The sequence below is a fragment of the Lampris incognitus genome, chromosome 3 (genome assembly GCF_029633865.1).
Source record: "Lampris incognitus isolate fLamInc1 chromosome 3, fLamInc1.hap2, whole genome shotgun sequence".
NCBI lineage: Eukaryota > Metazoa > Chordata > Actinopteri > Lampriformes > Lampridae > Lampris > Lampris incognitus.
Window position 1 is genome coordinate 111641481 of NC_079213.1, and position 25277 is coordinate 111666757.

Genomic DNA, 25277 nt, shown 5'->3' on the forward strand with positions numbered 1-25277 from the left:
GCGGGTAATATAAATGACTCACCCCTATACCGTCCTCCTCTAGCGGGTAATATAAACGACTCACCCCTATACCGTCCTCCTCTAGCCGGTAATATAAACAACTCACCCCTATACAGTCCTCCTCTAACCGGTAATATAAATGACTCACCCCTATACCATCCTCCTCTAGCGGGTAATATAAACGACTCACCCCTATACCGTCCTCCTCTAGCGGGTAATATAAACGACTCACCCCTATACCGTCCTCCTCTAGCCGGTAATATAAACGACTCACCCCTATACCGTCCTCCTCTAGCCGGTAATATAAACGACTCACCCCTATACCATCCTCCTCGCGGTACTGTCTCCAGTTGTGTCCCGTGTCGCTGAACATCAGCAGGTAAGCCGTGAGCCAGTCCGAGCTGCCATAACGTCCCTGTGTGGCCACGGCGGTGATTTCAGTCAACCCGCTGAGGTCCACCTCCAACCACTGGTACCTGTCGGAGTCCAGAGGAGACCAGCCTCCAGCTCCTGGGACCCACATGGAGGGAGACGGAAACGGAGAGAAGACGAGGGGGAAACAGAAAGGGACACAGGGATAAGAGGGAGGGATGAAAGACAAGAGTGACAGATTGAAGAGACAGAGGGGAGAGAGAAAGAAAAACCATGAGAAACACAGAATGGGAGAAATAGTGGGTGGCTTTTCGTGCGACGGTGTGTGTACTAGAACTGAGCAAGACGGGGAATATTATTATCACGATACTCAACTCATCCTGACACAATACCACTGAGGGAGGATGAACCATAACACTGAATCATTTTGCACCCCCCCCCCCATGTGTTGGTGTGGGGTTATGCAAGAATATGTGGAAAAAAGGAGGGAGAGGTGAGGGGGTTGGAGCAGAACACATGGGACGAAGGGAAAGTAAACAATTGGGAGTGTGAGTGGAAAAAGAATGATGAAAGGGAAATAACAGCACACATCAGGGGTGCAGCACATTTTAATAGGAAACTGAGGAGGAGGAGGAGGAGGAGGAGGATGGGTGGGACTGACAACAAAGGGAAGATGTTGCTGAGATTCTGCCTTTCAAGTGGCACAGAGAGCGAGAGAGAGAGAGAGAGAGAGAGAGAGAAAGCGAGAGCGAGAGAGAGTGAGAACAAGAGAGAGAGAGAGAGAGTTGCTGTGATAGAATTATGAAAAAAAAAATCTTTGTATGGGTGAGGCGTAACTTGGATATCCATTTGAAAACTGTGGCCATGCTGCACTCAAAGTTCTGTGTGTGTGTGCATGTGTGTGTGAGTGAGTGAGTGAGTGAGTGAGTGAGTGAGTGAGTGTGTGTGTGAGTGAGAGGCAGAGAGATTACATAGGAACATGACTAGGAAGAAATACTGAAGATGATGGAGTTGGCTGTTACAATACCAACAAGGGCACGGTGTGTGTGTGTGTGTGTGTGTGTGTGAATGAGATAGATAGAGAAAGTGCTGACTCAGACCAAGGCAATACCTCAGAGCCCAAGCATTGAAGAACACACACACACACACACACACACCAACAGCAGGATAATTTGCAAGAACACCGCATCAATCAAAAAGAAAAAAATCAATCAAATCAATTTTGCTTGAGCCTCCTCGCTGGTGGTTTTTGCAGCCCTGCATGAGCCGTCCTGAACACCAGGCCTCCTCCTGCTGATCAGTAGGTCACACCAGGCCTCCTCCTGCTGATCGGTAGGTCACACCAGGCCTCCTCCTGCTGATCGGTAGGTCACACCAGGCCTCCTCCTTCTGATCGGTAGGTCACACCAGGCCTCCTCCTGCTGATCGGTAGATCACACCAGGCCTGCTGCTGCTGATCGGTAGGTCACACCAGGCCTCCTGCTGCTGATCGGTAGGTCACACCAGGCCTCCTGCTGCTGATCGGTAGGTCACACCAGGCCTCCTGCTGCTGATCGGTAGGTCACACCAGGCCTCCTGCTGCTGATCGGTAGGTCACACCAGGCCTCCTGCTGCTGATCGGTAGGTCACACCAGGCCTCCTGCTGCTGATCAGCAAGTTACACCAGGCCTTCTCCTGCTGCTGATCGGTAGATCACACCAGGCCTTCTCCTGCTGATCAGCAAGTTACACCAGGCCCCCTGCTGCTGATCGGCAGGTCACACCAGGCCTCCTCCTGCTGATCGGCAGGTCACACCAGGCCTCCTCCTGCTGATCGGTAGGTCACACCAGGCCTCCTCCTGCTGATCGGTAGGTCACACCAGGCCTCCTCCTGCTGATCGGTAGGTCACACCAGGCCTCCTCCTGCTGATCGGTAGGTCACACCAGGCCTCCTCCTGCTGATCGGTAGGTCACACCAGGCCTCCTCCTGCTGATCAGTAGGTTACACCAAGCCTCCTCCTGCCAGCAGGTTACACCAGGCCCCCTGCTGCTGATCGGTAGGTCACACCAGGCCTCCTCCTGCTGATCGGTAGGTTACACCAGGTCGTGTCTGCGGGTGGGAAGCCAGATGTGGGTATGTGTCCTGGTCGCTGCACTAGCGCCTCCTCTGGTTGGTTGGGGCATCTGTTCGGTGGGGGGGAATGGCAGGCTCCTCCCATGTGCTACGTCCCCCTGGGGAAACTCCTCACTGTCAGGTGAAAAGAAGCGGCTGGCGACTTCGCATGTATGGAAGGAGGCATGTGGTAGTCTGCAGCCCTCCCCGGATCGGCAGAGGGGGTGGAGCAGCGACCGGGACGGCTCAGAAGAGTGGGGTGATTGGCCGGATGCAATTTGGGAAAAAATGGGAGGGGAGGGGGGGGGGGCATGAGACCGTTGACGGCACAGTGACAGACAGCAGCCACACTGCCCTTAATCTGTTCAGACAAATCTGGAAGGAAAAGCAGGAGCGAGAAGGAGAGAAGGAGAGGAGTAGAGAAGGAAGAGAGGTTGCCACTTTGACCTCCACTGACCTCAATTAAGAACTTGATAGCGAGACAGAGGAGGAAAAAAAAGGAAAGCGATACGACAGAGAAGACAGAATTAAATTTGAGTTAAAAGATTTGGTGGATTCACCGCGTCTCATACAAGCGTCTCTCTAGGAGCGCCAGGAGAACACCGTCTGTCCCGGCAGTCACGTCTCTCTTCCCGCGTCGGGAATCAAACCGACATGAAGCCAGTGTGTACACGTCGGCATCCCGGGAGAGAGGTAATTGAGGTTGAATGCTGGTCAGGGGTATTAGATCCCTCCGTTATAGTGTAGTACCCAGTACTGGTAGCCACTGAAATTGCTGCATTGTCAAAATAACTGCTAACCAATTTCCAGAGAGGGAATACTCCTACCGAAAAAGCTACCCGCATCGAGAAACTACTCACAAATGGCCTGAGAGTTAGGTGATTGGAAAGGCACGATTTCAAACTTCTGCACCAACCCAAGAAATCCATTTGGGTGTGTGTGTGTGTATATATATATATATATATATATATATATCTCCAGTGAGTCAAGTAAATTCTTTAATGGCCAGTACAGGCCTGTTTCATGCCATAAGCAATCATCAGCTGTCATTTATATATATATATATATATACACACACATATGTATGTATGTATGTATGTGTGTGTATATTCACTCACTTCACAACAGCTACTGAAAGAGTCCTTGAACCAGACACAAAACTCTCAACTGCTCCTCCGGGAGAGCTGCTAAGTGGCCAACAGTGCAAAACAGTGGTGGTAACTGGGCAGCTCCCTACAGTGTAGAGCGAGGGAGCTCATATATAACTGTCCTCCTTCCCCGCAAATATTCTACCAGGCTGTTTTTAGTGGGGGGAAAACAAAACAAAAAAACAAAACAAAAACTCTCAGTAGGCAACTTGGTGGGTCAGTTAAGGTAAAGGGAAAACAGGAACCATTACCTTTCCCAGCATCGGAATGCATGCATGCATGCAAGGCTAATTTAATCTACAGACAGAAAAAAGATGAACGCCACAGATTTGATACTGGCAACGGCCGAGCCACCCCCTAACTGCAATTTGATGAAAGAAGTTTACTTGGAGAACATCGGTGAAATTCATATTATCTGCATTAATCCCTCAAAAGAAAAGAAATGTAATTTCTGTGCACCACCTCAGCACACAGGTCTGCGGGATTCATCTTTTCTATTTGCTAGAGTAAGAGAAGGTACCACTTCAAACTTTCCAGAGACGAGCAGCAGCCTGTCAAAAGATCAAACGAGCTCTAACCCGTGCAGCCGGTACGAGGGCAGGTTATCAGGATGTAAAACTACAGCATATCTCATATCTCTTGAGATCATGACCAGGAACGAGGCCTTGAAAGCAGGTAATGAGGAGAAACCGTGCTGAGGGTCTGAGCAGCACATTCAATTCACTCGCTCGAGAAAAATGAAGTGAGAACTAGCGCCAGCACAAAGGAAGACTTTTGAAGAAAAAAAAAATGGACTGTTCAGTAAAGGTGGAAGATGAAGTCTGTGACCAGTTTTCAGATAGAGGAAGTCAGACTAAGAAGGGTGTTTATAAAACATGGATCGATCCAGCTCACATTTGTTGGTCCAGTTCAGTCACACAACTCGTGTGCATTAAAGCAATTTTATCAAAGTTTGGCATATTTGAATTGGGCATAAGGACTTGGATATCTGGTAGGAAAAATATCAGTGAGGGTTGCAATATCACCCATTGGGAAACCATGAAAGCTACGGCCTCAATATGGATGCTGGGAAGTGGGGGGAAAAAGAGAATAAGCACAGAGGCAGAAGCAATACAGCACAGGTAGCAGTAAAATGAAGCATTCTACATTCTTCAAACACTTGTTTGTACGACTCGTCGTCCAACCACATCGGGCAGCAAAGTGACATGTGACTCGGGTAGCACAGTGGCCCAGTGGTTAGAACGGTTGCCTCACAGCAAGAAGGTCCTGGGTTCGAACCCCAGGTCGTTTCTGCGTGGAGTTTGCATGTTCTCCCTGTGTCTGTGTGGGTTTCCTCCCACCATCAAAAGACACGCAGAGGTTAATACTCCTGTCTGCTCCCCTGACCAAGGCATGGCAAGAAGAGCTAGAGTTGTCCACCCTATAACCCAGACCCACCCAGAGTCGATGCAAATCCTTTCCGCAGTGTAACATCCAGATCTTCTCCAGATACGTCAAAAATTCAAATATCTCCCGATAGCGTCCACCACCATCTTGATTCTGTGCGACTTTCCCTTAATTTCAGCAGCACCATTTATGACCATGGCAACGAACGCCAAAAAACGTTTCTTGTCCAAGCCGATATTCTGGCCAGCTGCGTTTCTCTTCTGCTCCAGTTCTTTTTGCACTTCCACTATCTCGTTATTTCTCTCCACTCTTAGCGGATTCGGCGTATGACGATCCCATTTCTGCTCTCATCTTATTCACTCTTTTTCTTAATTTCATGATTTTCCAAAGTGCGGGCACTTTGCTTGTGCTTTGTCACCTTTACAATCTTCCACATTGCAGTTGTCGTCCCCACATCTCCATCTTCGGACTCCGTTACAGACTGCAGCAAAATGTTCACAACAGAAACATCTGAGAGGAGCTCTCTCATATGGCCTCACCCTGTAGCTCACATACTTGTCATGATCACAGATAACTAGACTCGCGAGCCCTTGGCTAACGGGCCGGACCCTTTAGTCCACTGGTTAACGTTGTCGCCCATGATGCGGGAGATCCAGGCTCACGTCCTGGCTTTGGCGGTTCCGGGGCTGCCCCCCTGAATTTGCTACATTGGTGTCATGAGTGGGATGGTGGGACCGTGAGGCCACCGGAAGCATGTGCGCCCAGAGGCGTGAGGGAGCTGGTATGCTGAAGGAGGGCGGTAGTGTAACCAACGAGGATAACTAGACTCGCTAGCCCTCGGCTAACGGGTCGGACCCTTTGGAGATCCGGGTTCGTGTCCTGGCTGCGGCGGTTCCCAGGCTGCCTCCCGGCACAGCAAGTCACGTCTGCGGGCGTCACACCTGACTGGCCGGTTACTAACTGATAAGGAGCGCTACTCAAACTGCCTGCCTGAACCAACTCACTGGCTTCATTTCATTTTGTCTATTAATTTAGACTTGAATTCAACTCATCTTGGGGGAGATTTTCATTTTTTGCCTTTTGCCACGCATTTCTCAGAGAACAAGGTAATGTCTGGCCAGATACGCAGGTAAACGTAATAATGAGAAAATACCCAGGATTCAGGTGTTTTGAGTGGGAGTATTGTGGACTTTAAGGGATCTTCAAGGTGTTTTTAAGAGCAGTCTTACCAAAGCAAATAATGTAGCTGTGATGGTGCAGGACCACCACATTCAAACTAACAGCTGAATCCGCGCTCGTCTTCGCAATGGTAAAACCAAGCAGCAGACTGTTAATGTTTCATTCCTGTTCAAATCAATAGTGGTCTTTACAGAAAGTCATTAGTGGGGAATTATGGAAATTTTCAAGCCTATTTCAGCCTCATTGCAGTGGGTTTAGTGTGCAATTATCAGTATGGCCTTCTGGAAAACAGATATGGTTTACATGTTAAATGCTGTCATTGACATTTGGCTTCAAATGTTAAATGCTGTCATTAACATTTGGCTGAAAGAGAGAATGAAGCTATCTGAATGTGGTCTGATAAATTAAATGGGACCGACTAAAAATAATAACCAGACTACACACCCAATACAAGCAAAAAGCATAGTAACAGGAAATTATAAGCAAGGAAAAAGAAAGGAATAGAGAAACAAGGGGAGAGAGGCGAGGGAAGGGAGATTACAGCTGAAGAAAACAAGGGCACTTAAAGGTGAAAAAGGGAAAAGTTAAATTAAAGACTAAGAATCAATGAATAGAAAATTGAGATAGTCCATCATCCAACAGTGTATACCTTTCAAAAGAAGCATTCAACCCCAGTAAATCATCTATCAGATCATTTCATCAAGCTTCCATTATGATCAGCTTGACCCGGGCCAGATGTATAAAACTTTGTGTATGCTTAAAACTGGATTTCGTTGTACCTGCAAAAGGGAAAACAAGCATACACGTTCTTTTTCATCAGATTTATAAAACCCTGCATACGTATGTATGCTGAAAACATTGCATCAGTTGCTCGCTCCTGCAGATTTCTTCTCTATAACATCAGGAGGATTCGCCGTTTCCTCACCGACGAGACGGCACAGGTGCTCATCCTGGCTCTGGTCATCTCCCGGCTGGACTACGGCAACTCCCTCCTTGCTGGCGCCCCGGCGTCGGCCATCAGACCTCTGGAGCTTGTTCAGAAAGCTGCAGCTGGTCTGGTGTTCAACCGCCCTAAGTTCTCCCACACAACTCCCCTTCTCATGTCCCTCCACTGGCTCCCAGGAGCTGCTCGCATCCAGTTTAAGACTCTGGTACTAGCCTACAGGGCAGTGAAAGGAACAGCTCCTTCCTCTCTCCAGGCCATGGTCAAGTCCTACACCCCCGCCCCACCACTTCGCTCTGCTGCCTCGGCACGCCTGGTTGCCCCGTCGCTCAGAGGCCCCTGCTGCCGATCGACCCGGTCACGGCTCTGTTCTGTCCTGGCCCCACAGTGGTGGAATGAACTCCCCACTGATGTCAGGACAGCCGAGTCGCTGCCCATCTTTCACCGCAGGTTGAAAACTCACCTCTTTAAGAACTACTACCCTGTTACTTGTTCTTAGCACTTATTGTATTCACTCATTTTTTTAAAAAAAAATTCTTTCTTGCACTTTTACTTTAGCACTGGTTTTGCTCTTAGATGCTTGTTATGCACTTATGACCTCTGATGACTAGTAGTTCTCCTGATCTCCTACGTTAAATGATGCACTTATTGTAAGTCGCTTTGGATAAAAGCATCGGCTAAATGACTGTAATGTAATGTATGTCCATGCATGATTTCTCTTTATCATCCTGCAAATTGTGTACATGCATGAGCCATACGACCAACCACACAATTTTCAGTAATTGGCTTCCAAATTGCTCCTAATTGCAGGCGATAGCTTCAATTACATTTGAGAGAGCAGCCATCTCTGCAAATTGCATTTCAATGTTGGCCTGTTCACCAACTATGTAAGGAAACCTAATACAACGCTCACTTAAACGAATAATGCCACAACAACCTGGCACAGGGTGGACTGAGCTATGCCCATACTGACTGCAAAAAAACCCAGAAGTGGTGGACAGGGATGACATGGGTCCTCTGCGAGTCCTGCATTAACACGGGGCCAAATTCAGCAGACAGATCACATCAGAATCAGAATTATTGCCAAGTACAAGAACATGCAAGGAATTTGTCTTGGCATGTTGGTGCAAGAGGGAAAAATAAACAGTAAAAAGAACAATAAAAATATAAAATGAAAATGAAAGTAAGGTTCAATCAACACTGGTCCAGAGTTGAACATGAGAGCACGCAGCAGCCCCCAATGCCTAGCACTGGGTGGCAGGAACTATATTTACAAAAAGTTAAATTGGAATTTTAATAAGTTATTTACAAAATAAGAGTTGTTTACAGGGTAGTGCAGGTTGTCTTTAAACAGAGAGCACAGTAGGGAAGATAAAACGGGGGTGGGGGTAATGTCAGAATCTGTGGGTGTCTGGGGCCTTGTTATAGCCTCTTGCCAGAAGGGAGTGTTTTGAAGAGACCATGGCCTGGGTGGGAAGGGTCGGCCATGATCTTTCTTGCTCGTCTCAGTGTCCTAGAGGCGTCATGGAGGGGCGGCAAGTTGCAGTCAATCATCCTCTCGGCAGAGCGAATGATACGCTGCTATCTGCCCTTGTCCTTGGCAATGGCAGCAGCATACCAGATAGTGATGGAGGAGGTGAGGATGGACTCAGTGATGGCAGTGTAAAAGTGCACCATCACTGGCTTTGGCAGGTTGAACTTCTTCAGCTGCCACAAGAAGTACATCCTCTGTTGTGCCTTCTTGATGAGGGAGCTGATGTTCAGCTCCCACTTGAGGTCCTGGGTGATGATTGTGCCCAGGAAGCGGAGGATTCCACAGTGTGGACTGTGGAGCCACACAGGGTGATGGGGGCGGGTGGGGCTGGGTTCTTTCTGAAGTCCACAACCATCTCGACTGTCATTAGAGCATTGAGTTCCAGGTTGTTTTGGCCGCACCAGGACACCAGATGGTCATCATGTGCCACTTTGTTGTACCATAGAAGGATATAGACCTTCATTCTCTCTGTTTTTGCAATACGTAAGTATCAGCGCTTTTCTGATACTATATCTGATATCTGACAGTTTTTCCAGTTAACCATTAACAATAAACAAGACACGGTTGGCTCAGTTTAATTATTTATTGTTGGAAAGCTATGTTCCCCAGGAGTCCATGTGGCAATACAGAATTTTATACAAAGATGAGACTAAATATCTGCTGACAGCTGCAACATACATGATCCTACATTTCTCAAAGTAAACTAAAAATCAAATAAATAAATGCATAAATAAGAATAAAACAGAGTTGGCCAGCTGTAGTCGGAACAGGATGGGATGTATTTGCTTTAGCGTCTACCATCAAACATACTAAATAAACAGTGTTCTGGTGGCTTACCTTCCTTTTGTTCCCAGCTGGCCAAATCAATTACATATATCAAGAAAGGAAGCCATCCCAGATGCCCAAATGATCGTGTGCCTTGTTTCCAGGATAAACCGCTGAACTCTGTAAAAATGGATTTGCTAGCAAAGCCACCTCTTTCGAGAGAGCTCGAAAAGACAGCCCAGGATAGAGGTTTTCAAAGCCCCACATCAGCAACCAGCCCTCCGTTGTCTCTTGAATATTTGTTGTGGTGGACGAATCAAAGTTAAGATTTATTCCTCTGGTGAGAGGAGGTAGCCTTGAGGACAGTGTGTGATTTATTTTTCCAATATACTTATAATATATGCCTATATACAAAACAGACAGTAGGCAGTAACACTGCTGCTCTCTCTCTCTCTCCCTTCTTTTTCCTCACTCTCTTTCCATCTTCCATTTCTAGCTACCAATGAGTTATTTGTCTTACTGTGTGAGTCCAGTTGAGACTGGCTTTAGATTTTTTGCGCTCCGTGTGCTGTGGAGAGACTAAAGCCTCCCCTCCGTGGTGAGGTGAGCACCATACCACTGCCGGAGAGCTCACAGGGCAGAACACAGGTCCTCACTAACAAGGGGCAGAATATGGCTGAGAGATGGTTGACACCGCTTCTGCTGTGTCATTGACTAGACTCTCCTGATATTTCACCAGCTAAGACATGGAGAGCCTTCCTTTCTTGTGATAAAACATAATCAGCACATGTAATGAATAGCAGAATGTCATTTTCACCAGCTGTAGAAGTTGGTAGTCAATGACTAACCAAACAAATAAAATTTAAATGTGTCCTTCTACCACCATGTCCTGTTAAGAATTCAGTACAGCCATGAGGTATACATGGGGGTGGACGTTCTTGGGCCTTTCCCCGTCACCAACTCTGGCACCCACTGCGTCCTCGTGGCTATGGATTACTTCACAGAGTGGCCTGAGGCATATGCGGTGCCGAATCAGAGCGCCACCACAACAGCGGGGAGACTGGTGGATGAGATGTTTGCCTGCTTCGGAGTTCCTGCCGAGCTGCAGTGACCAGGGGCGGAACTTCGAGTCCCAGGTCTTCAGTGAGGTCTGCCAGCGGCTGGGGGTGAAGAAGACGAGGACGACACCACTCCAGCCTCAAAGTGATGGGCTAGTGGAGCGGTTCAACCGTACCCTGGCCACTCAACTTGCCACCCTCACCAGCCAACATCAGCAGGACTGGGACCTGCCCTTGGTCCTGTAGTCCTACTGGACTGCTGTTCAGGAGTCCAGCCAGTACACACTTGTGCACGGTGCTAGTGCATTGTGCAGTACAGATTTTAACCCGGTCATACTGTGTTCAGTCAGATATTCCCAATATGATTAAACAAGTCATGTATTGTTCCCTTTCCTGGTCCAGAATTCAGCCTATAATAAGTCATACCTACCACCGACCAACGTAGAAACCAGGGCACATACTAGATTCTGTTGCCATGTCCAAGTCAAAATTCAGTCTTGGCACTAACTGTAGTTAAAACTCAGGTCAGTCATGGGAAATAGCTGTTACAAATTCTTACCTTCTCTCCTATTGACCTTAGCAAATCCTGGCCCATGGCTGCTGGACAGCTGAGAAGAGCTTCGGAAGGATGAAGGTGGTAGACTGGACACCAGTGGGTGGTCACATACTTCTGTCAGCCGATTACAAAGCAGAAAAGACAAGAATAACGTTGAGAATCAAATACCATTTCATTTAATCTACCGGCCAATCTGTTGCGGAACACCAGTGGCACCCGTACATTTTAGATGATTTAAAGCTGCCATCCATGACATGTCTCCATGAATAAACAGTCATGTATCCATCTGAACCGCATAGTCAGGTTATAGAACACTAGCTGGCATCTTTACCATGGTTGGAGAAACACTCCAGTCTCCTTTAACCACTGTTAGAATTTTGACCGATAGGACGAACACTGGCGCAGAAAGACTGAAACGTGACACCGATGTGGGGATTCTCCTGCCGGACAGGTAATCAGTTTAACTGTAGAACAGCGTGGCAATGATGTTTGGACTGGCCGCGATACCTTTGGTCTTAGGATCACTTTTTCACAAGGGTGCAGACTATTCACTGGTGAGCTGATGGCACATGAGCCACAACAGCTGCTACACCTTGTTAGTAGACTGATAAAGATTGTCAACGGGTCAATTTCTTTCTGACTTCTATGTTGGAGCGCTGTCTGACTGTAATATTGACTGACTGTCCTACAAAACTGTCATATCGTCATCGCATCTCAAATAGATAATCCATCCATCCATCCATTATCCAAACCACTTATCCTGCTCTCACGGTGGCAGGGATGCTGGAACCTATCCCAGCAGTCATTGGGTGGCGGGTGGGGAGACACCCCGGACAGGCCGCCAGGCCATCACAGGGCCCGCCCACACACACACAGACACAGGGACAATTTAGTACAGCCGATTCCCCTGACCTACATGGTCTTTGGACTGTGGGAGGAAACCCACGCCGACACGGGGAGAACATGCAACTCCCCACAGAGGAGACCCCCCAAGGTTGGACTACCCCGGGGCTCGAACTCAGGACCTTCTTGCTGTGAGGTGACCGTGCTAACCACGGCGCCACCGTGCCGCCCCTTTTCAGTACGTGTTTCAGCAAAAAATATTTTCTGTCACTTGGACTTTCTGACTTTGTTAATAATTGTGTTAAACCTGCACAAAAAACTTTCATGAAAAAGTACTGCTTCTTTAGTCAAAGTCCTGAACAAGAGACAGCCCTCACATTAGAAATGCATGAAACCCATTAGCCATATACAAACCCTGACATTTTCACACCACTGGTCAAATGAATAAAACTGGGCAAAATCTTTGGGATTGCCGTTTCAAGTATGCAGTATATACTGTATACTACTGGGATATGCTATTCAGTACAAGGAATGCAGTGTAGTGTGTACTGCATACCACATACATTAGCGTTGCTGTAAGAGTTAGTCACTTCAGTCAGGCTTCTCTCTGTCCACCTATGATGTGTGAATTGGAATTTTTTTTTTCCTCCTTTTTCTTCCAGTTGTACTTGACCAAATTACCCCGCTCTTCCGAGCCATCCCAGTTGCTGCTCCACCCCCTCTGCCTATCCGGGGAGGGCTGCAGACTACCACACGTCTCCTCCCGATACATGTGGAGTCACCAGCCGCTTCTTTTCACCTGACAGTGAGGAGTTTCACCAGCGGGACGACGCGCGTGGGAGGATCAGGCTATCCCTATCCCCCTCCCCCCCGAACAGGCGCCCCGACCGACCAATCAGAGGAGGCGCTAGTGCAGCGACCAGGACACGTACCCACATCCGGCTTCCCACCCGCAGACATGGCCAATTGTGTCTGTAGGGACGCCCGACCAAGCTGGAGATAACACAGGGATTCGAACAGGTGATCCCCGTGTTGGTAGGTAATGGAATAGACCGTCACGCCACCCTGACGCCCCCTAACTGGAATTGTTTAACAGACATGTGTAACAGTGTCACATCTGCAATTAAGGCACCATTAACTAATGCAGTACTACTCTGTTGAGAAGTATTTCCCTGGTAATATTACTCGGTCAGAGCATGTAATCCCCGGTCAGCGTGTCTGTGATCGCCATTAACTGGCTGGTGATGCTGAATGTGAAATATAAACCAATGAAGGTGAACTCAGAGAAATAAAGGAGTTGTTGTCGGTGTCTTGTCTGACTGTTCTGCTCTGCCGGTAACACTGTGGAAGGGGTTCGGTGCTGGCTGTAAGGAGTTATGAACCGGTTTACCTTAAAGAAAGGCATCCGCTGGAAACCCGGACGAGGAGGAGGGCTTTCTGTTCTATCAGGGATATGCACATTGGATCGGAAGGCCTTCTCAAGCAAATTGCCACCAAATTGGGCCCTGAGAATACCCGATAAGGTCTATCTATGGCTGGGTCAGGTGCAGGGTCATATCGTTATCATTTTTCTATATCTATGTATGGCAGGCAGGGGTGCTTGTGCATTGGTTTGGAAGCCTAGAGAATCACAAGTGGCTTATCTGGGCAACAAGGAGCATCTGTGTGCAATTACCCTTTCTCCTTCTGCTCCCTCCCTGCCTGTGTGTTTAGGCAGAAGTGCACAGAAGTCCTGGGAATGCTGACTCACTGGACCGCGCTCACACCGGCGGGCGTGAACCTGAGAAATGTATTACTTGTTGCTTTCAGCCCTTGCAAAAGGGTTGTTAAAAGACTGCGGACTGCCTTGAAAAAATGAATTTGGGACCGATCGAGTGCCCAGCTTTGACTAACCTTTGTTTGATAAATTTTGCACAGTCCCATTACACGCCCAGCGCGTCCTTTCACTCGCTTGCCTAAACCCTGTCACAGTATGGCTCCAGTGAGACGTGAAACCAAGTGAAGTAATTCACATTTATGGGAAAACGGGAGTCAGAGTTCAGTTTAATGCATTGTTACTACGACGTGGACAGAACGAGACACCAGTTAAGTGGTGAGTGTAGGAAAATATAGCTGGACTGGAGGGGAGTCTGATCAGTCAGCTTAGTGCTCCCCTGGTAAAAACTGCCCTTTTATCTGTAATGATGTCCTGCCAGCTAAATGAATGGTGTTCTAATTGGTGTGCACAAAGTACGCACATTAACACGACAAGCTGGCTACTCGTGGAGAGGAAATGTGTTGTCAGCAGAGACCTTTTCATGCCTCACACTCGTTTGATGTTTACGGCTGTAATGATACAGGCTGCACTGCAACGGGAAATGGCAATACACTGCCATACAAATGTCTCTTTCTGCATTAATTGGCTTCGCTTTCTCAGAAACAGACGATTGCGCACACTATTACAGATAACCCCACAAACAAATGGGAAAATTCAGGCAAGACTAATTTCCTTCATTCTTGGTGGTCTGGTATTGCAGCAAGTGCCAATGACCCTCTTGAATAGTTAGTGTGGGGAAAAGGCCTAGAAACAGATGGTGGGGCAACCTTGTAAGTGAAGTGGCCGGTGATGAACTGGAAAAACATGTAATTTATTTCCAATATTATATATCTAACGTGAAATTGTTAGAAAAATGCATTTAAATCTGTCAATGCTGGCTGCCGCTCCTTCTTCTGCTGTGATGTCTGCTATATTGCTTTGGAAACCTTTCCTCTGGCCGCTTGTTTTCATGGGAATTACACAGGTGCCAGAATTATAGGGCAGTTTTGATGGTAACCCGGACACTCCATACTTACACATTTTTTCATCTATGCAGTATCCATACACACTTAAATGGACGTTCATGTGTATCTATCCATCTATATATATATATATATATATATATATATATATATATATATATATATATATATATATATATATATATATAACTAGATAGATAGACAGATAGATAGATAGATAGATAGATACGCATGAACATTCATTTAATGTCTTGAGATGGCGGCTGCTGCTGCTGCTGACATTTGCCTTTAGCAAGAATCAGCCAGCAGTATGTGATGGATGCGTAGGTTGAAAGCAAACTCAGATAATTAAACAGATGAAAAAACACCCCACACGCCAAAAAATTCAAAAGGCCAAGCAGCCAAAATGGATACCAGGCTGCTGAGATCACAAATACACTCTGTTTGTTAGGAGACATAATAATAATAATGATGATGATAATAAAAATAATAATAATGATGATAATAATAATAATGATAATAATAAAAAAATTAAATTTATATAGCACTTTTCTAACACTCAAAGTCGCTTTACAATGAACAGCGGTGAAACAAGACAACAGATAAACACAACAAAGACATACAGGGGTGGATGGGAAGGGGGGTTACACGGGTGGATGGGAAGGGGGGCTACAGGGGTGGACGGTGAGGGGGGCTACGAGAGGGAGAAGCGGCAGCCACACACGACACCAGCCGTACTCCCCCCACTTAAACACATACGAAAGGGCAAGAAAAACAAAACACAACAGCACTGTGGACGTTGATGTTGTGCAGGGGTTTACTCCCGTAGTCTATTACTCTCCCGAGGTATCCACTAGGTGGCACTATCTAACCCATAGCTGGGGGCTGGTTGGTGGAATATCCACACACCGGTGGGCCTGCGTACCGCACGTCTAGGGTCCCGACTGCCTCCGAGTACCTTGTGGTCCAGCCAGGGTCCAAGGTGTACCCGGTTACCGTGTGTCGCCACGTGGAGGCGCTACATAGGGCTTGCTGTTGGAGAAGATATGTACCGGCAGGGAGAGACTTACGTGCTCTACTCTCCTGTTCGCATTTCTGCTAGCCAGCGGGGAAGGTTGAGAGTGAGACGTGACAGGTGCACAACACTACACCAACACACTAGCCGCTTCACAACAACCCCACTTCTTACACAAGAATGTGAGACTCTAACTGACCTTTTGTGCACTACTGCACATTTCCTAATGGAGAATGGACTCGTGATCTTAGCATCCTGGCATCCCTTTTTGGCTGCTTGGCCTTTTAAACCTTCGGTATGCACACACATGTCTTTCACATCCTAAACGTCCACACTACCATCGCACCATCTAAGATCTGCATACGATTAGTCTGCATGTAGCATGGACAGTTTGGACACGGCTACAGCAGCCCTCTGCCTGTTTGAATGGGTGCTAACTAGTGTCATCAGCTGGTGTAGTGCCGTGTCGGTATGAAAGTCCACAGACACACAGAACAGAACGGAGTATCACTGATCTAGGATAAACAACTGTAGCTCCACAAACACACATTTCTGTGCCAAGTCATGAACAACACATTGTTCAAGGGAAGAAATTAACCACAACTACGAAAACCATCCATTCATCCATTACCCAAACCGCTTATCCTGCGCTCAGGGTCACGGGGATGCTGGAGCCTATCCCAGCAGTCACTGGGCGGCAGGCGGGGAGATACCCTGGACAAGCCGCCACAGGTCACACACACACACCTAGGGACAATTTAGTACAGCCGGCCGAGTCACCTGACCTACATGTCTTTGGACTGTGGGAGGAAACCGGAGCCCCCGGAGGAAACCCACGCAGACACGGGGAGAACATGCAAACTCCACACAGAGGACGACCCGGGACGACCCCCAAGACTGGACTACCCCGGGGCTCGAACCCAGGACCTTCTTGCTATGAAGCGACTGCGCTAACCACTTATGTCAAAATCAATACCTAGTTGATTTTATGTTGATTCTTCCCCTGTACTGAACACGAGTAACACCTGAACTTAACAATACTGTCGTGGATTTGGGCCGAGTAAGTGGAACTCTAATTAAAGTTCAGATGGTCTGTCCGGGTGGTGTGGCGGTCTATTCCGTTGCCTACCAACACGGGGATCGCCGGTTCGAATCCCCGTGTTACCTCCGGCTTGGTCGGGCGTCCCTACAGACACAATTGGCCGTGTCTGCGGGTGGGAAGCCGGATGTGGGTATGTGTCCTGATCGCTGCACTAGCGCCTCCTCTGGTCAGTAGGGGCACCCGTTTGGGGGGTAGGGGGAACCGGGGGGGAATAGCGTGATCCTCCCACGCGCTACGCCCCCCCGGCGAAACTCCTCACTGTCAGGTGAAAAGAAGCGGCTGGTGACTCCACATGTATGGGAGGAGACATGTGGTAGTCTGCAGCCTCCCCGGATCGGCAGAGGAGCAGCGACCGGGACGGCTTGGAAGAACGGGGTAATTGGCCGGATACAACTGGGGAGAAAAGGGGGGGGGGGGATTCCAAAAATAAATAAATAAATAAAAGTTCATTCGGTCTGCGCTCAGTTTTCTTCTATGAATTGTGGATAAAATGTCCCTTTTTGTTTGACCTTTTGGTGAAACTGTCAACAGAACTTGGGGGGAACTTTTTTTTGGGATTCTAAGAGACCTCGACACCAAATGAATGTGTTTTTAGTTGGCACCGAAGGCTGACATTCAGTACAGAACCACAGGAGAGAGACAGTAACAGCGACAGAAATAAACAAACCTTGAAACAGACAAAGAAACAGAAAGAGAGAGAGGCAGGGACAAATCTCACCGCTCTCTTTACCCCCACCCCCTCCGTCCTCTGTACCGTTTACCATTTTACTGAAATAACAGGGGCACCGTTATTTCGTGGAGGCCACAAAGCAAGCCGGAGACGGTGAATACCAATTAGCACCATCCATCACTTGAACAAACATCAACAACCAGAAGGTCTAAAAGTCCAGAACTCTCTAGAGGTCTCGGACGCCGGGCATGAACACCGTCAGGACACGGATAAATCCAAAACTGGCATTACTCTGACTTTAGAAACCAGCATGTAGGCGTCTTTTTCGGGTTGTCTTCATCGGGGAAACGTTAACATTGGAATGGGGGTAACACGGATTTTCGCTCAGTCCTCTACTTAGTGGTGCACGTAAAAGTCTTTGGCGGGATCCTGTTAGCTTTGGTAAAAGAATTCATGTTTACCGGGTTATAGAGAAAGTGCATGAATTAGAAGAATGCAGAGGCCTTTCTTGAAATAAGCCAAAACTGACTGCTCCTGTCATGGGTGTGTCTGTACTGGTGCTCAGTTCGCAGGTTATTTAAGAAGCAGGATCATGAAAGAGGGGTTCACTGACACTTCCAAACACCTTCATCACCTTCAAACATGAAACATCAGTCTCCTATACCGAGGCACACCACCTCTAATCCCTGCTCAACCAAAGAGACATGACAGCAGGTCCCACATCGAGGCGACGCCCGAAAACCACCTTAAATTTTCTCCCATCTGGCATCACTACAGCTCCTCAGAAGTGCAGCGAAGTAAACCTTGCAGATTTAATGCCGACTCCCACTTATCATTTAGTTTTATTCATCTCCCTGGATTCAGCATAATTATCCCATGGTACACCTCACCCATGAGCCCCTCAGTTACCCCAGTACAGCTGTGACCTTCTCATACGGTACCATCTAAAGACTTCATAATCATAGTAACGGATTAACTTTATATAGCGCTTTATCTTGACACCCAAAGCGCTCCCCAGTGAATGGGGGAAAAAAAAAATAACCTCAACCACCACCAATGAGTAGCACCATCTGGGTGATGCACGGCAGCCATTACTGCACCAGAACGCTCACCACACATCAGTTTGAGGTGCAGATGGAGAAATCGTTGAGCACAGCGGGGTGATTAGGTGGCCAGATGGAGACAGCCAGGTTGGGAATTTCGCCAGGACACCGGGGAACCCCCTACTTTTTACAGTAAGTGCCGTGGGATCTTTAGTGACCACAGTGAGTCAGGACCTCGGTTTAACGTCTCATCCGAAGGACGGCGTCTCCTACACCACAGCGTCCCCGTCACTACACTGGGGCATTGGGATTTTTTATTGTTGTTGTTGTTGTTTTAGGACCAGAGGGAAGACTGCCCCCTACTGGCCCAACAAAACCACATCCTGCAGCAACTCAGCTTTTCCCGGGAGGTCTCCCATCCAAGTACTAGCCAAGCCCACACCTGCTTAGCTACAGTCATCCAACAGAGCCAGGCTACATGTTGGTACGGCTGCCGGCGACTTCTACATAAAACCACATTTTAGATATCGAAATCTAATTATCTACAACAACAGAGAGTTTTGTAAGGTACAATATGTATATATATATATATATATGTGTGTGTGCGTTTTGTCTAGATGGTGGTTTCCCAAAGCAGTCAGACGTAACCCTTTCCTGCGATCCGCCTGGCAGCTGCTGAGGTACGAGGCTCATCAGCTCCCCGCCTCAGCTGCCAACAATGGCAGGTATTGGTTTTTCATTTTCAGCTCTTCAGCTGTCTGTTGTTGCCCTGCTGTACCTGCTATGCTGGGGGTTCCTCTTGCTCCAGCCCACATAGAAAATGGTCATTACACGTTTAGAAGACTTGCTTTTAGCTATAAATACAACGAACCTATTCACTCTTAGACCGTGTGCTGAACACCTAGATATGAAAAGCAAAACAACTGGTATTCGTCCACATCATCCGGGTTACAGTGAGGCTATCGACAGAACCGGAGGATCAAAACAAGGACGAACGGGAGGATGGCAGTATTTCAAATATTTTAAGTCTCGTCACATCAGCACACAAGTTCAGAGCCGAAACAAGCAACGGAAAACAAGTTCTTCCACTTTGCTTTAGTACATCCAATATAATCGATGACAGAACAAATCCAACAAGAATCACCTTAAAATAAAATGGCAGCCGGATGCAGATACTGAAGGGTTGCCGCGGGTTACATCACTTCTGCTAATGGTCTCCGGGAGAGTTGTGTACAGTATGTGATGAGCATGTCATTAATGTATAATATTAGCATGTCAAGATGGAGAGACAGCCATCTTCTCTTAAGACATTACTAAAGCCCGTTTGTCTCTTCTACCTCGACCCCTTTGGCTCGGCTTTTTCCTAGAATCGAAAATGCATTTTTTTTATCCAAAAGATTGTTTTTCCCCAGCTATTCCAACAAAGCATGGTCTCTCTAGCTAAAAGAAAGTTGTGGAGCAAACTGTTGGTGCAGGACTTTAACCTCAAGCCATTCAAACTCCGGGGTGAAAGGGTTCTTCACTTGCGCATCGTTTTCAGAGGGGCTTGCAATGTCAACCTAGTGCAAAGTGAAATTAATTTTTGAGGAGTTTGTTCACCTATCTAACAGGTTGGACACCTTTAATAGATGTGGGATGTCTTTAGCTCTCAGCTTCCAATATCCAAACATTTTAATAAACGAGGATCCTTGAGTGTAGACCGCATGAGGCCTCTCAGCTGCTGACATGAATAAATACTTCTACAACTAATAGTGAAGATATCAAAACAGGTAATCCATGTATTATTATTTATTGGCCTCGCCCAGAAGAGTGAACTCTCCATGCACACGGCGTAGGTATGTGATGTGTTGCTAGGCAGAAAGACTGGAAGATGAAGGTGCTTTCCACGCCCAGGGACAATTTTCAGCTAACTGAAAGGCCCTTGTTGACACACGCTTCATATTTCCTCTTTTGAGCGTTTCATTTGTGTGCACCTCGTGTGCTACTCAATCGTCCGTTTTGGTTCACTCCTTTGGTATTCAAGGCCTTGAAGGTTTCCAGAAGTGTACGTCACTGTGACTGAGAAACTCTGAAGGCTACACTCAGATCCCAAACGCCACCCATACTCCATCCATTAATTGATGAGACTACTCGCGGATACTGACTCACAGCTTCTAAACATCAACTCACAAAAACTAACAGACTCACAGAGTAAATCTTAATTAGCTCAAATCTTAAGGTAGATGAGATGCAGTAGTGTAAGTACTCTCATTTTTTTCTTTTCAGTCTTTCTAAAGGAGGAAGACGCCAAGGCCAGACAGGAAAAGGGGGGGGGGGTAGGACTTTCTAACTATAGGTGATCTTTTTAGATGGTGCATCTGAAATGGGCCTCACAACTGTAAGAGGCCTCAGAAGTGAATGGGAGAACTTTGATACGCCGTTCAACTGAAGCGCTTTGTGAGCAATGGCTAACAGCAGCACTCCCGACATAGTGAGGCAAAGTCCATCTAAACATCGGATTAGCGATTATCATAAGCGTCATTCTTACAGTATTCTTTTTGAATGGCTCATTTTTATTCTTATTTAGATTTCAATCTCTATAATAATAAACTGGATGATGAAGTTTCAGTTGTGCACTGTTAATTTCCTGTGTTATTTCTAAGATGGCTTGGCGGGTCGTGGTGGTAGCCAGGCTAAGCTACATGATGGCATGGCTGCCTATAAGTGGTTAGTATCAGGCGTCTGGGGAGCAAAGCGGGCTATTCCGTTGCCTACCAACACAAGGATCACCTGTTCAAATCCCCGTGTTACCTCCAGCTTGGTCGGGCATCCCTACAGACACAATTGGCCATGTCCTTGGGTGGGAAGCCGGATGTGGGTATGTGTCCTGGTCGCTGCACTAGCGCCTCCTCTGGTCGGTCAGGGGAACAGCGTATCCCTCGCATGCACTACTTCCCCCTGGCGAAACTCCTCACCGTCAGGTGAAAAGAAGCGGCTGGCGACTCCACATGTATCGGAGGAGGCGTGTGGTAGTCTGAAGCCCTTCACGGATCGGCAGAGGGGGTGGAAGAGGCTTGGAAGAGTGGGATAATTGGCCAAGTACAATTGGGGAGAAAAACCAGGGGAGGGGGGGTCAAAAAAGAAATTTAAGTGGTTAGTATCACACGGTATTTACATTAAACTAAATGGAAAAGGAGAAGGGCGCCGCTTTGGGCGGGGGCGTTATGGTCAATAGAACTCATTTCATTTTAATCTTTTTTTTTTACTGAGACAGGGGGAATGATGAAGTGAATGCAGAGGAAGAAAGCAGGATTTGCTGCATCAGAAAAAGTTACCTGCTGAGACTGATCGATGCCTCCTCTCATACACGCCGCCAATGCTGCGGCTTCACATGCTTATTTAGAAATGACTCATTCAGATTTAGGTCACGTTCACTCCTATAGGATTATGTTATTTACGTAAAGGCCATGTTTGAGGTACTGAAATCCCTTCTAATCTTGTGATTTAGACACATTTTTGGAGTAATATCACAGTATGAACGGTTGTTAATCTATGTAAACACCATAAATTTGGGTAAACTCGGCTATCCGGGTTTTCCCGTTTTACAGTTTTCACATTTTTACAATTTTTCAGCACTGTCAGTGTAAATATGTGTGGGGGATGACAGGAGAGGAGGAGTTGTACGGCTGAATTTACATATGCTGATGGATTTCTCCCCTTAATTAAGAATATGCCCTTTCCAGGCTTCCAGTGTCGTCTCATTTACGTATGCTGTGCATCTTTGCCGTCGGTGCCAAGTTAAACGGGATGAACCAACACTCCCAAGCGTCTTTAAAGACCTCTCCAGCAGAAATATAACACCTGATAAGGTGCCGCAAGGGCAAATAGTACTGGACATGACAACCCTTCATAAAATACTGTGACCACAGACTACTAGCCATAGCAACTACAACAACTACATGTCAATTATGTTGCTAACTATCTGCATTGACTACTAATGATAAGTATTATTACCGATTAAATTGTCATTTTTAATTCAAGCAGCCTGGTTCATTAACTTAGTGAGGGCTGAACTTTTCAACAACGGTGCTGATTTGTCAGATCTATAAATTCCATTATACTTTGTTATAGCCAAAATTATATTACACAGATTAGATAGATAGATAGATAGATAGATAGATAGATAGATAGATAGATAGATAGATAGATAGATAGATAGATAGATAGATAGATAGATAGATAGATAGATAGATAAACTGCAGTTGTGTTGAAAAACAATGCTTATTCTGATTTTTGTAGGTAAGAGATGTTTTCAGGCCAGTATTTGACATGACGTGCTCAGGCCGTCACATCTTCCCTCCAGTCAGACTGGTGTTCCCAGAACAGTTAGGATTAGGGTTAGCCCAGGGTCAACCTACCAAACACTGATTTGAGATCATCTCTCACCCGCAGAACTCAGGGCAAGCACAAAACTGATTCTATTAGGCATGTTGTTTTTCTTCACACCTGAGAAAATGTCAAGGGCAAAGGAGTCCCATGATCCTGCAGATTTCCCAGCATGCCTTTGGTATGTGCAGATAACAAAATAGTTTCTAGCTTGTTGGGGAAAAAAAATTTAAATAGTGAAATTCCTTCCATCACTGGCGGAGATACTGTATGGAGCAAAAACTGCCATGGCCCTCCATATGTAAAGCTGATGCATTGTGGGTGAAGAGGAGTGACAGGGAGATACCAGGCTTGTGGAAAAACCAAAGAAGCAAGGACAGTGACCTTTCCCATTTATATCAATAGTCCTGCTCTGTGTTTATCCCCCTCGTGTCCCTCTCTTTAGCTGTGTCCGACCTGTTCATATTATATACAAACAGAATGCAAGTTTTAGTGTTCACAAAGTAAGTGTGCACATTCAGTATTTGAAAGGTATCTGCATATTACATCAATAAAAATACTGAGCACAGCAAAATGATCTCAAGTTATATAGGGGACAACGCATCTGCTAATTCAAATGTATTTTTAAGATAAGTTTTTAGCATTGCATATGGCAACCTCAGTGAAATATACCTCGTACATACGTCGTTATGAGCAAAAGGGACAAGGTTCTTGTAGTTCGATGCCAATGTTTTTCTTCTGGTACTACACAGGGTCACTTCCACTTGACTGTGAGTCCACTAAGAGTCTTGATTTGCCATACTAAATAGCACGCCCCAATAGGATTTCAATCAGGACAGCCACCGTGAAAGAAGTAAAGATAATTACCCATTTAACAGATGATTTAGCAGAAATGAACACATGTCAAGAAAATCTCTGGCACTCAGACGCAACGGGGAGACTTTCTTTAATCGAGGGGCATCAGCCCTGAGCAGCAGCATAATAACCCCCCCCCCCCCCCCGTTGGAGCCCAGACACTAGTGGTGGTGGCTGATGACTTCTGCTGAGATGATATCGATAGATATTCCAACGCCTCAGTCAGGGGCAGAGACAGGGGGATCAGCCCTAACATGCATGTCTTTTGATGACGGGAGGAAACTGCAGCATCAGGAGGAAACCCACGCGCATAACGGCAGCACGGTGGAGAGAGAAACATTTAAAAAAGACAAGGGGCATCCAGGTGGCGTAGCGGTCTATTCCGTTGCCTACCAATGTGGGGATCAGCAGTTCGAATCCCCGTGTTATACCTCCGGCTTGGTCGGGTGTTCCTACAGACACAATTGGCCGAGTTTGCGGGTGGGACGCCGGATGTAGGTGTGTGTCTTAGTCGCGGCACTAGAGCCTCCTCTGGTCAGTTGGGGCGCCTTTTCGGGGGGGAGGGGGAACTGGAGGGAATAGCGTGACCCTCCCACGCGCTATATCCCCCGGGTGAAACTCCTCACTGTCAGGTGAAAAGAAGCGGCTGGCGAGTCCACACATTTCGGAGGAGGCACGTGGTAGTCCGCAGCCCTCCCTGGATCGGCAGAGGGGGTGGAGCAGTGACCAGGACGGCTTGGCCGGGTACAATTGGGGAGAAAAGGGGAAAAGAAAAAAGAAAAAAAAAAGCAGGAAGGCGATAGGTTAACCATGCAGGTGTGTCGCTGTGCTATTGGACAGATGAGAAGAGGTGATGTGATCAGCTGATAGCTCAATTAACAACCCCAGAAGAAGATGACAGAATCAGAACACTTAATTCACCCCCGAGGGGAAACTGGGTTCTATTACAGACACTCACGCTCTAGTAAGAAAAAACTAACAACATGCAAGATAACAATAGAAACAATAAAAACAGAAAGATAAAAGAAATAGAAATAACAAAATATACATAAACAACCATGGTGCACATAACACCCTATCTATACTGCACTACCGCAGCACACAACACCACAAACAAAACCCGACAGAGTAAAACAAGTCCAAGGGCAGTCCCATGACCATGAACTCCAAATGAATAATGACTGCAAGGGAAAATATGAGTGAACACGCGAGAGAGGCGAGAACGGCAGGATAAAATAAATACAACTACGGGCCTAGGCCTGCAAAAGATAGTCTTCCTGGCTGAACTTTCGCTAAAGCTCCATGCGGTATTCTTCATACTTACATAGAATGTAACAACAACCCAGACACAACTCTCTACGCTCCCTCTCAGACCCAGCATCTTATGGTAGTTAGGGAGAAACGAGGGGGTATAAATCAGCCTGGAGATCCGTTTTCGGTGGCAGCATATACTGTACCCCTAACAGCACGACGCGTGGAGGAGGATGGTCTAGTAATCCTGTTTTCATGGCTTTGTTTGATCATTTAGTTTATGGATTAGGTTTTGGTAGATCAAGCCCTGTGTCCACTGTCCC

At 46.9% G+C, this 25277-nt stretch overlaps 1 protein-coding gene across 1 annotated transcript in view; it reads right to left on the reverse strand.

Annotated features, from left to right (window-relative positions):
• The window catches only part of LOC130109962 (contactin-associated protein-like 4), a 123184-nt gene that overhangs the window by 92780 nt on the left and 5127 nt on the right, over positions 1–25277 (reverse strand). Inside the window, exons 2-3 of the mRNA XM_056276927.1 lie at positions 11036–11146; positions 317–510 (exon numbers count right to left, since the gene is read on the reverse strand). Coding sequence (XP_056132902.1) covers positions 317–510; positions 11036–11146 — 305 coding nt within the window. The remainder of the gene's footprint in view (positions 1–316; positions 511–11035; positions 11147–25277) is intronic.